The 13,035-nt window shown below is 42.0% G+C and overlaps 1 protein-coding gene across 30 annotated transcripts in view; it reads right to left on the reverse strand.

Moving 5' to 3' along the window:
- The window catches only part of dlg2 (discs, large homolog 2), a gene marked incomplete at its 5' end in the record, with an annotated part of 449,978 nt that extends 441,791 nt beyond the window's left edge, over positions 1 to 8,187 (reverse strand). For 28 of the 30 annotated variants that reach the window (XR_013802660.1, XM_079650371.1, XM_079650358.1 and 25 more), the window contains 2 exons: positions 6,039 to 6,170; positions 6,967 to 8,176. Coding sequence is in view for 29 of the 30 variants with exons in the window: in XM_079650371.1 (XP_079506497.1) it covers positions 6,039 to 6,170; positions 6,967 to 6,985 (151 nt within the window). Of the gene's footprint in view, positions 1 to 6,038; positions 6,171 to 6,966 lie in introns of all 30 variants that reach the window. The other 2 variants (XM_079650348.1, XM_079650359.1) reach the window with 2 other exon arrangements.
- Between the last annotated feature and the right edge of the window lie 4,848 nt (positions 8,188 to 13,035).

Genomic DNA, 13,035 nt, shown 5'->3' on the forward strand with positions numbered 1-13,035 from the left:
TCAGCAAGGAGAGGAAGCGCTGTAGGATTTTCCCTCTACTCAACCACCTCACCTCAGCATGGAGAAGGAGATCTCCATATTCAGCTGACAGTTCCTCAAGAAAAACTTTGAAGCTCCTGTGTAGCTTTGCCTTCGCTCGGATAGAGTTTATTATTTGTATCACAGGTTTCATGACGTGATTGAAGTCCATAACTTTGGCACAAAGTGCTTCTTGGTGAATGATGCAATGGTAACTCAGGAAACGTGGGAAATATGGATCTGACTTACAATTTGCGATAAAACCGTTGTGGCGACCTCTCATAGCCGGGGCTCCATCAGTTGTTATGGATACAAGCTTCTCCATTTGCACGCCTTTATTTATGAAATAATTCTTAATAGAATTATACACGTCCACACCTCTTGTTGTTGTTTTGAGTGGAAGCAGTGTCAGAAATTCCTCTTTCGCCGTAAAATCCTCAAACACCATCCGGATGAACACAGACAGCTGAGCTGTGTCGCTCGCATCCACCGACTCGTCGCACTGTATGGAGAACCACTTGCACCTGACCATGTCCCGCTCCAACTGTCCCATGGCATCCACTGACAGCGCCGACACTCTCCTCGCCACAGTGTTGTTTCCCAGTTGCACATCGTCAATGGCAGACATTATCTCCAACTTGCTCTTGTGGTCTCTGAACAAAGTCTCTGCCATAACAGACATCGCTCCCTTAAGAACACCACCATCAGTGAAAGCTTTTTTGTTCTTTGCCAAATACTGAGCGACTCGGAACGATGCTTCTGTAGCTAGGCTAGCTTTCTTGGCAGGCTTCGTGAACAATGACTGCTGCCTTTGTAGCGTAGCTTTTAATTGTTGTACCTTCTCAACGCGAAGGCAACTGCCGGCGGGATACTCCTTTGAAAAGTTTTCGTGAAGTTTTGTGAAGTGCCGCTCGACATTTCCCTTCTTCCCCACCGCAACACTCGAGCCACAAATTAAACACACACACTTGTCTTTGATGTTCGTAAATAAAAATTCATGTTCCCACTCGTCATGAAAGTAGTATATTTTAGATTTCTTCTTTGACGGACCTTCCTCAGTTGTCATGACTGCATCTTACATCTCTTTTTCTCTATCTTTCTTACTCTCAAAATATACTACATAAATAAATATGTCTCAACATGTCAACTGCACTTTAGCGCCCTCTGGTGAGCTACTCGGAAAACCTCCGCGAGCTACTGGTAGCTCGCGATCGACGTGTTGGCAACCCCTGCTCTAGACTGAATCATAAGATGGAGCACCACAATATTATATTGTACAATTTCAATTTTATTCTTCATTTCACTTGTTTGTTTGTTCTTGTTTGTGTTTGCTCGCTAGGGCTGTATCCAAATATTCGAATATTTGTTCGTTGGCCAACTATTCGGGTTTCAATTTCATTATTCGGATATTCGGTTTTTAATTTTTGTTCAAAAACAAATAAATATTTTTCTAAATGTATGCTATTAATAAAGGCTAATTGCCATATTCTTATACTATATTTATACTTTTGAATTGCACTGTTAAAAGGGGAAATATACACAGTCTCAGCCTGTGCTCCTGACATCGCGTTCACTCACAGTCACGAACGCAAACATCACGCTTCACCTCGTTTCACACACCTTAACAAAACATGCCGAAGACTTCAGCTGTGTGGGACCATTTTAAATTGGACGACCGTAAGAAGAAGGCAGTGTGCCAAATATGCGATAAGAAACTGGCGTACCACGGTGGCACAACAACTCTGAAAAGTCACCTGGATGCTGTAAGTAGTAGCCTAGCTTATCTTAGCTGTTGTCAAGTTGCCATGATGAAGCTGCTTTATCCGCCGTTTAAACAGTAACGTTACACATGAGAAAGACGTGCACTTACTTTGCTTGGAAAATAGTTGCAAGCAAGCAACCAAATTGTTTTTTATATTAGTTTTTTAATTTAACAAGTAGGTAACAAGGTAACAAGTATGACACTGTTAGGCCTACTGTTACGGCTATGTTATTAAAAGTATTGTTGTTATAACAGAAATATGTGTTTTGTATCTTTGTTTGACTGTTCAGGTTGTAAAATGTTAGACGGAATTTGGAACCAGATTTGGTCCCCGGGCGCTGCACGGGTTAAATGCAGAGGACACATTTAGTTTTAATGTTTGCGAGTACTGAGACAATAAATAAATATAAATCGTAATAGTATGCTCTTTCTGCGCTTCTGCTTAACAGCGTGTTGTCAGGTGTCTCGGATTCGGAGCGTGTTATGGAACCTTTTGAAAAAAAAATACAAATCTCTCCGCACCAAATATTTGCTGCTGATTACTACCGAATATCCGGAGCCCAAAAAATGGTATTCGGGACAGCTCTTTTGCTTCTTTGCACGCCCTGCATAGCTATAAGAAATACTTAAGTTGTTGGTCAAGACACTTTCCATCTGATGAAGGCAAATGCCTTCCCAGATGTAAAAAAGTAGAACACATTACATTCAGTTGTAACTGCCAAAACAAACATTATTTACACTATTATGGCCCCTGTTAAAAATGTTTGTAATGTTATCTACTGTAAGTTGGTCGAACGAATGCCTCCTCATCCGGAAGCTGACCGAGCAGACCCGAGCAGCAGTCGAGAGGAGCCGAGCGCATCCGCGAAGCACAAAACATGGCAACGTCAGAGTTCCCGTTAGCCGACAAATCTAAATCTCTTCGGTCAAAATAATTTCCCTTTAGCGCAATACCGCTTCAGTTGCGCCACTTATGTGACAGACAAGAAGAGTATGTGACAGACAAGAATAGTCAATTATAATGTCTAACACTTAATGTGGAGAAAGAGATGTGCTGTATGGGTTGATTGTGCATTGATCTGTTGGTAATGCCTCGGGGTTCCGGTGGGCATGTAAACAAATGTATAATGCTGCGCTATACTTTGTGGCCTCACCCAGTTGCATAGCGACACTTGTTGTTTAGGTGTCTTTTAATAAGCAGGTAGTCATATAATTAGCTAGAACTAGCTGGATCTGATTGATATGGACATAAACACGAGTGAAGACTAATAATCTGACGGGAGAGAGAGATCAGCTGGAGCTGACGAGTCGACACGCAGCTCTGCATGATCACATGCAGCGGTGAGTGGACAAAACATACACTTCAGGTTAGAATATCACACGTAGCTATTTTAATTACCTCTCAAACTACCTAAACTAGTTATAGAAATGTTTAGTTTTACTGTCGGGTCACTCATTACTGGATCCGCAAGCTGCATGATACTGGCATAATAGATTGCCCGATCGGGCAACCAGCAGGTGAGGCTTCATTGCCCGAGCTAAATACTAGACGGCCCCAGGCCATCGGGCAGTCCTTAATGTCGAGCCCTGTTACCTAGATTAGGAAGCTGCCCCATATTTGTTACACAGCATATCTTAGCATAAGGCTACGCAAATTAGATTTTCATCATTCAATAATATTTCAAGTTAGTTCTTAAATGTGTGTGAACATTTGGCAGTCCTATTGGTCAGTGTACAGACTGCACAATCAGAAACAGGCAACTTCTTTATACATACACATTATCCAGTACTGCAATTAGCTCACAGCATTGAATTTCGTCAGGGAAAAACTGTATATATTTGTATGTTTTTGACAGTAATGAAATATTGTGGCGAAAACAAATATAAAAATAAAAGTAACCAAAATATTAGTGTCATCTAGAACTTGAATGGCTTAGCCCGGGTTCCTGACTGGGCAGGTTCTCTCAGGTTACCACCACCTGAAAGCTAGGCTTCTGAGAATAATTAAAACAGGTCTGACAATATAAAATCAGTTGCTGTCAAATTATCCATCAAGAGAATTCATCATTATTTTTGATGCTGTTGACATTCCTCCTGGTAAAACATGCAATACAGAAACACATTTCTCCTACTTTAGTTTTTTTCTTGTTTTTCTTGTGTAACATGAATAAACTGCTTTTTGTCGAGCAACCATGTGTTGCAGAATACCAATAAATTGTCCCTGAACTGTTGAGTTGCTGCTGTCGTTATGTGGTGAGGCTTGATTAAACAGAGCACTGCTTTCTTTAACCTGTTGTGATACAACCTTGCTAATGTAAAATATTGTAATATTGCTTTATACTTCAATTTCGTTGTAATATTTAAAAAACTATGGAAAAATAACATAAACATTTTAACCAAAACTTAAAGTGGACCTATCATGCTATATTTGAATAATATAGTGTAGGGCCATACCTATATAAGGCATATTTATACTTTTTCTTTTTCAAAATACCAAACAGATCATGCATTTTAGCCATTCCTCATTTCACTCAATTTAACAGTGTCTTTTCATGAGCTGATTCTGTGAGAACAGCACCATCTACAGGCCTGGCATATGTACTACAGCGTCTCCAGCGCTTTCAAACGGCAATGTCCGTGGCTGTCTCCTCCTGATTGGTGGAGTTGGCCCAATAGCCGTAGCGCCACTTCTGTGACGTCACAGAAGTGTTCAAATCTGGATCAGTCTGTATCAGATACGTTGCAGCCCCTTTTTAAGAGATTTGGGTATCGAGGAAAATAGAGAGGGTTGTGTTTTCTGACATATGGTGAGTTCCCTGGAACACCGGGGACACATATTCATTATAAAAGATGTACAAAAGTGCATTTTGCATGATAGGTCACTTTTAACTCATTTTTGTTTAATGTACCAATCTGGTGAACCCTGATCAACAATAGGAGGATAGACCGTTGTGTGCTCTTGTTCTCATGGTGGGAGAAGAGAGGCATCACACCGCTGGGATCACAGCTCTCCAACACAGCCCAAACTTCTCTCTCTGGCTGGAGTCTGGCTGTAAGTTTAGCGAGAGCTTTATTTGATAAACAGCTGCGTTTTCCATGAGCAAACATATCAACAGTTTAAGACGAGCGAGGTGGATGATGCCAGAGCGTTGGCCTACGTGTCGGCTGAGCCCCAACAGCCCTTCCCAATGAACACCTGTTTATGATAATCCATATGTTTCTGGTTTATCACAGGTTCAAAATGAATCTATTAGACCCTCCAGAAAAACGCGATAATCAGCAAAATGGCGCAGATTTTTAAAAAGCCGCATATTTATCAAAAGGCCGCATAATCCCCGCATTTTTCCACACAAAGTTGAGAAGAAAAAAAGTTTACTCGTCTTGACGTGACGTCATCAGCTCGCGCATCACAGAATGTAAACAACACTGCATAGAGCTCATTTACCAACAAACATTTCTACTAAAGACCGGGCAAAAAGTGGGGGGAAACTATTCTGCACCCCGTGCAACTGTGTGTTGCAGCATAAGAGAAAATCGACGGTGGCGACCCACTTTGATTCATTCAAACATTCGAAAATGCTGTCTGCTGCTGCGGACAAGAAAGTCATTCAACTCCCGTTCACCGAGGGATCAACCTCCAAAACCCTTTCGAGAGCTACAAGAAACGAAGTGAGTAGCCTACAAGATTGAAGCTGGTCAGATAACGAACGAGTAAATGAAAACAGAATGAGGCGGAGAAGTGTGTGTGTGTGGGGGGGGGGGGGGTGGTGTGTGTGTGAGATTAAAATAGCCCAAAATGCTTTTCCAATAAATAAACATTGAATGTGTTTAATTGAATAGTAAAGGGGTTTAACGTTAGTGGCAGGTTGTGTGTGAGAGGGAGTAAATAAGACCCAATATTTAAAAAAATTGTTATTCTTTTCCCCCGCATATTTAGCATATTTCGCAACTTTCCGCATATTTCCTAACTTCCCGCTATTTCACCGCATAAAATCACATAAAACCCTACATGTTTAATCGCATAATCAAGGAATTTAGCCCGCATAATCAAGGATTTTTGCCCGCGTTTTTCTGGAGGGTCTAATCTATTATTAAAAGCTAATTAAGACATAGTAAGCTAGTACAGAACCAGGTATGTTGAAGTTAAATACTATGAAGAAAATGACACTGCCTTGAATGACTTTTTACTTCTGACAAACCCTACAATATGACATGAAAGACAGCAGCTTGGTGTATTGGTTGTGCTTTAATGACTCACCAAGAAGAGCTCCAAACAGGTTGCTTTTGAAGATCCCCATGACTCTCTGGATGGCAGTTTTGAGCTGCTGCTCCTCCAGCCTCCTCAGTTTAGTGCAGTACTCCTCCAACAGCCCAAGGGCCCGCGCTGTGTCTGCAACACAGAGGGCACACAACACATGCTTTGCTTTGTTTTTTCAGTCTAAAAATATACATTTACACTAAAATAAACATTGAAACTGTATATAAAAAACATAGGCCATACAAAAATACATCAGCTACCCCTAAAGGCCAGCACTATGTGATACATCAGATATTGAGGGTGCGAATGTGAGGTAGAGTGGTCCTCCTCCAGGCAGAAGGCCGGTGATTCGATCCCCTGCTGTCAACATTTCAATGCTTAAACTCAAATAACTCCCAGTGGCCAACACTGTGTGCGAGTGTGTGAATGTTAGTCTCTGAGCAGGTGCACCTTGTATGGCAGCCCCTGCCTCTGTGTGGATCCGTGTGAATGGGTGAATGCTGCCTTGTGTTCTAAAAGCGCTTTAAGGGGTTGCGTAGACTTGAAAAGAGTTATATGCATGCAGTCCATTTACCACTTTCAAAAGCATGGGCCTGAAGGTGCTGCTATAACTGTCTCTACTCTTGTGCTTTATGCTCTCCACTAGATTTTGGAACCTGGCTGCAGAGATTTGCTCCCATTCAGCCAGAAGAGGTCCAACGTTTAAGTGTTATGTGATAAAATCTCTATACAGGCAAGTTCTTCCACAGAAAACTACACAAAGCATTGTATTTGTGCAGGCAGCATTTTCGTGTTAAAACAGGAAAGGGACTAACAAAAAATAATGAACGAATATTGATGAGGTGACATCTACAATGTTCATATGTAGAACATGTTCTGGTGAAAGCTTGATAGGCTACAGCTCATTACCTGTGGCACAGTAACTCACCTTTTTTTCTAATAGGCATGGCTACCTCCCTGTAAACTTGACTCTCACTAAGGCTTCCTGTTCAGCCTTCAGTTCATGGTCTTCTTTTTTTCTTGGTGGGATAACATAAATGGGGATGGTTCTTCCCAAGCACTGGAGAAGAGGATCTGTGTCAAATGGTTTAATTCCACAAATTTGAGCTCAAGGAGTCCCGTCTCTGATGACAACACAGCAGTGATCTACAGGAGGATAGATACGGCCCCCTGTAACACAAGGCAAGGGTCCTCGGTGTGAGAATACTTTGGAACGTTGTGTAAGACTTATAAATTTATTTGTTCACATCACACAAAATAACTTCCTTTGGTTGAAGAGAAGGCAGATCCCAGACAAGCCTTGTCATAAATGATTCCCTGCTGGTCCAAACATCCTCCCAACGATAGACGGGTAAGGGGACACACAGACCTCGGGACAGACGGGTGGAGTCCTCACAGCCAGGTGCAGAGGGTGTAGGAGACCTGGTTCAGAGGAGCCGTCAGGTCCACATGCAGCCGGAGGGGGACAGTCCTGGCTCGGTTCTTTCTGAAGAGCTGCTCCATTTACTGTATCAACATTATCCGGCCTGAAAGTGCATACCTGGAGTCTCCTTTACCTGCCCACAAGACAAAAGACAGGGTAAAGTGTCTTTCACACTCAAATTAATGTTTAAAAATAATCCCTCGCCTCACGGTTCCTTTGGTAAAAAGAAATGCCGGCTGACGTCACATCAGAGCTTTTGTCTGGAGGTTCTGACTTCTGGACGGGCATGCGTGTGCCCCCCATGAAGCGAATAACGACAATGGATGAAATGTATCAAATCCTCTCGCGCTGCATGTTATCGCTGCCTCTACGGATTCATAAACAGCGTGATGTTCATTAGTTAGCTAGCATTCATGCTAAATCACCATCCAGCGGCGGTGCCGAATCAGATGCTTCCCCGGTGCGAGCCTGGCTGTGGGAGAATACCGGCCTGCCAACTGTGGAAGAAAACGCATGGCTCTCAAATAACTCCATGTATACTCATAATCCGGAAAATTGTGAGCATGCATTCGCTGGATACTTCCTCTCATGTGAAACAGCACTGTCCTAGCGCTGCCACATATCTTTATTCTTTAAGCAGGTACTGTATTGTAGTGCTAACCTTATGGACTGCCAGCATCACCAACAGATTTTAGTGCCATCCACAAGCTAGCCACAAAAAGAAACAGGACTTCCGCTTAAAAGTTTCAGAATAAAACGTTTCCCTTTTTTGTAGCCTTGAGACATAATTGCAGAACAGCCTTTTGTTATTATTATAGCCCTACATGTATGGAAGCAAACAAGAGACAGAAGTATTTGATTTGTATGAGACACCGAATTTATAGCATTGAAAATAATTACTTTGAAAATCATGTATCTGAATTTTTTTGCTCCGAATTTACCTATGTGAAATAAAAATCTAACAATTCAAGTTAAAAAAAATTGAATAGTCATGCAAATATAGGATTTATCTGGGGTTAAAACAGACCGTCCATGAATGCAGTTTCTTCGGTAAGTCAACCCTCCGTACTTTATGTTATGTTACTGGTGTTTTTATTAAGCTAACGTGAATGAATGTTTAGAGTTGGGTTAGCATTTGAGCAATTGGTAGCTCCATCTGTGCTAACGATGCTATGCGAAGCATCCAAGTTAAACGTAATAGAGAAGCATAAAACATTAAGTGGGATGCTACTGTATACCAAAAGGCTTCTGTGGGAGGTTGTTAAAATAAGGTCATCCTTGTACGTTAGATAGTTAGTTTGCTAGTTAGGTTACTGTATGCATTGTTAAGGTTAATTTCAATTCACTATGCTCCACTATAGCATAAAATAGACTAGCTAACGTCAACGTATTGTTGAAGAGAGGCTTAGTGTATATTAAATCAACCTCACAATAAAATGTGTGTATCTTTCAAATATGAACGTCACATTTCAAGATGGTCCAGAAATAACACTCCCTTAGATATTGTAATATGGTTTGTTGAACTGGAGTTATTTATTGCAGCTAACCGCCTATCCGACGAACGACCCAAACATTGTTGTTTTTAACATTATTACCAATGCCTCTTTTAATTGTATTATCATCACACTTGAGAAACAGCCTTATCGTGGCTGTAGAACGAAACATGTAACTTAATGCCTGCATTTAAGGACGATGAATAGCGTAGTCAATGCTTTAGTGACAAGGAATGATTTGTTTAAATATTAGATATGACGTTATCTGTGACTTCAGTGAAAATTAAGCTTATCCATTGCTTTGCATTTATTAAATAGGTTTGTGTCTTACCCTTACATTTGTGATACATATTAATATTACGGTGGCCCTGAAGTGCAAGACACCACAGCATTTCACAAAACACCACAGCATTTCACAAAACTCAACAGCATTTCACACACCACAGCATTTCGCAAAACACAACAGAATTTCACAAAACACCACAGCATTTCACAAAACACCACAGCATTTCACAAAACACCACGGCCCTTTCTCATTTCATCAAATCCCCCTCCTCGACTCCTCGACTCCTCGGTCCTCCGGTAGTGACCTGGAAATTAATTTCAGCGCGCCATGTTGAAGGACATCTCATTTCTCTAAATGCACTTCGAGGACCGAGGATCGAGCGTCGAGGAGGCTCTCTGGAGGAGCTATAACCGAGGATCTTATCTTATCTCAGCCAATGACAGCTCTGCATGCATCCCCTGGATATTATTTTATTAACTGCTTTCATCGCGACGCAATGTTTACAGTGAGAACAGCTGTGAGGTCCATGCAGAAAGCAGAGCAGTGTGTATAATATATATATCACTCAGTATAACAGGCCTACTCCCTTTATTTGCTTTAGTTTAGTAGATATCTACAAACAAAGAGTCGATATTTGTCTAAAACCATTTAGTGCTTCACATAATAAAATACACAACGGCTGTTAGGCTGTCAGCTGTAGGTGCGTGTGTGTGGTACAGTGTGTAGGTGTGTGTGGTACAGTGTGTGCGTAGATGCAGCGGACAGACAGGTCTCAGTTGGTTTGGTGTCCTCTGCTTACTTTTAATACTTGTAAATAAAAACTTTTGGCCCGTAATTTATTTCCCTCATTGTAGCGACCAGAGAGGGGAGAGGGGGGGGGGGGGATATATCCAGTCTCTGATAGTGTTACGTTATTATGAGAGTGCTCTGTTTGATTCTGAAATTGTATATATTTATATAAATATATACATATATATATATATGTGTGTGTGTGTGTCCGCATCTGTAGCCTGTTATTGTCTCATTATACCGCACTGTGAATTAATCAAAGTAAATATATAAGTCGTCATGAACACATCTGTCCATCAGACAGAGGGCTGCTGTGCCTCCTGTCATCATTAATGGACGTCTCTTTAAAATGACCGCTCAGAGGAGAGGAGTTCTCATTTCTCTAACCGCCTGCTGCTTCCCCTCCTCTCTCCTCTGTTCCCCTCCTCGGCTCCTCCGCTCGCATCTCCTGTGGGCGGGACTAAGTCTCGAGGATAGGAGTCGAGGAGGGGAGTCGAGGAGGGGAGTTTGAGAAATGAGAAAGGGCCCACAGCATTTCACATTGGACGGAAAGGGTATTCCTTTAGGGAGAACACTTCTTGTTTGTGATTGGACAGAGCCAGAGAAGCACTGCTGTGATTGGTTGTTTTTGCTGCCAGTCAAGAAATTACGCTTCGTGATTGGTCAGCACCCGGCCGACCGCACCAGTATTTCCTGTTTGGTACTGTTAAGCTGTTTCTTCACGAATTTTAAACTGAGTTGGAAAGAATGGAAGAAGAGATGGAAATTTTAAGGGAATATTTTAACGAAGGATATACGTACATACGATGTTATCCTCGACATGCTTTCAACCCATCACGACATCATCATGTCCCTTAGAAACCTGAGAGCGCGGTTGAAAGAGTTAGGACTGAGGAGACGGGGTGACTACTCGTCAACAAGTGAAGTCAGGAGGGCCATCTTCTCAGAGCTGCGGGGACCTGGAGAAATGTTGGCTATCAAACTATGTGGCTGACATTAAAGCAGAAACATGGACTCCATGTTAAAAGGGAGACGGTAATGAGAATGCTTGAATTTAACCCACTCGGAACATTGTCGCGGACACGCCGTAGGTTTGTCAGACGCACGTACCACTGTATGGGTCCAAATTATGTGTGGCACGTAGATGGATATGACAAATTGAAACCGTTTGGCATTGGGATATCTAGCTGTATAGACGGGTTCTCCCGCAAAATCATGTGGCTCAAGCGTGGACCAACAAACAAGAACCCAGAAGTGACAAAAAACTACTTTATTGACTGTATCAGAAATGTTGGCGTTATTCTCATGAGACTGCGCACAGACTGTGGAACAGAGAATGGGTTAATGGCCTCTGTCCAGTGCACTCTTCGTCACGACCACAGTGATTACTACGCTGGTGACAAAAGCCACATGTTTGGGTCTTCTTTGAGCAACCAGCGGATCGAGTCCTGGTGGTCAATATTCAGAAAACAAAGGTATGTATGTCTTTTTCTAGTATGGCACCAATACACTTAAAGAGCTTGTGACAGCATCCCAACAACTGTTGTGCAATGAAATATCGGGCTACTAGTCATCTCGAACCGTCAGTTTAAAAAAGAAGGTGCGATACCGTTCCGATAAATATCAATAATTTCGAAAATCGCGGGGAAATTCCTTCGACTCAGTTTGAAGTTTTGGGGGAAGCCGGATGTGAAGTCAATGCGGGAACGCTTCACTGTGCTGCGAGAGAGCCAAACATGGACAAAGTGTGTTGTCATGCGTGGAAATGGTGAATTACTGAGTTTAGGCACGTTAATAACGTTTTAATGAAGTTGACTACAGTATATTCATATTTGTCAGTGCTTTCATGTCAATTCGGCGAACATAAACATAAATGATTGTCGTGAAGATGATGATTAAATTAGGATTAAAAATCGGTAGTGAGAGCTGCTGAATTTCCTTCCGTAGGATGTGATATAAAAACAAATCGATTATTTTTGTAGTTGTAAACTCAAGTGGATAAAACTACATTTATTAGTGCTTTCATGTCAATTCGGCAAACATATGATACATTAAATGATCGTGAGGATGATGATTTAAAAATCGTTTGTTTGAGCCGGTCTGTATTTCCTGATGAGAAAACAAACCGATGCTTTTTGTAGTTGTAGTACACCAACATGGATTAAACGTGTGCTTTTTTTACCACAATGTTGTCGAAATTAATGGATAAAATGCACGGATTATTATTATTATTCCCACTCCGATCGGGGCACTAGGTCCACGGTTTCCCCGCAGCGAGGCTCCCCCCGTTGACAGTTTACGTGGGCTGGGCTGGGTGCAGTGGCGGACTGGCCATCGGGACGAATCCCGATGGGCCGGTACCAAAGTGGGCCGGCCGGATAAGTCACCAGCACATCCCCCACTCCCCCCGTTGACAATTTACTCGCGGTACCGAAGTGGGCCGGCTAAACTTCAAACAGATACAACATAAACCGATCCTTCAACCTCATATGAGCTCTCAGACACGTTCAAAATTAAACTGTCATCGCTGTCTGAGCTTGCTGCTGTGTGCGCCAATCTGCGTTTACATGCAGATGCTGGGATCCTGAACGGTGCAGCTGGAGCGCTGTGTAGAAGTTGTCGATACTTCTTAATACATGCATGTGTGTATGTACAAGGAATACACAATGCATAGGCAAGTGGTGGCTTTATTTATGACCACAGCATGAACAGTGAACATGTACGTTGCATGCCGACTAACAACTGAATGCCTATTATCTTAACACGTCACCGGGTGGCGCACCATCTACGGTGGCCTGCAAAGGACAAACTTAATCATATGAGAATGATCTACATCCCTTCTCTTTAGCTGATGTTTCTATCTGAAAGTAAATAACATTTAAGGCAGAGGATATTGAACATTCCTTTAGCATTTGGTGACACAAACAATAAACCATTACTAAATACCTTACCAGGTAACAGGAAAAGGAAATGACTAAACATATCACTTTAACAAGATTGTCCAAC

This window comes from Notothenia rossii, assembly GCF_949606895.1.
Source record: "Notothenia rossii genome assembly, chromosome: 9".
Classification (NCBI taxonomy): domain Eukaryota; kingdom Metazoa; phylum Chordata; class Actinopteri; order Perciformes; family Nototheniidae; genus Notothenia; species Notothenia rossii.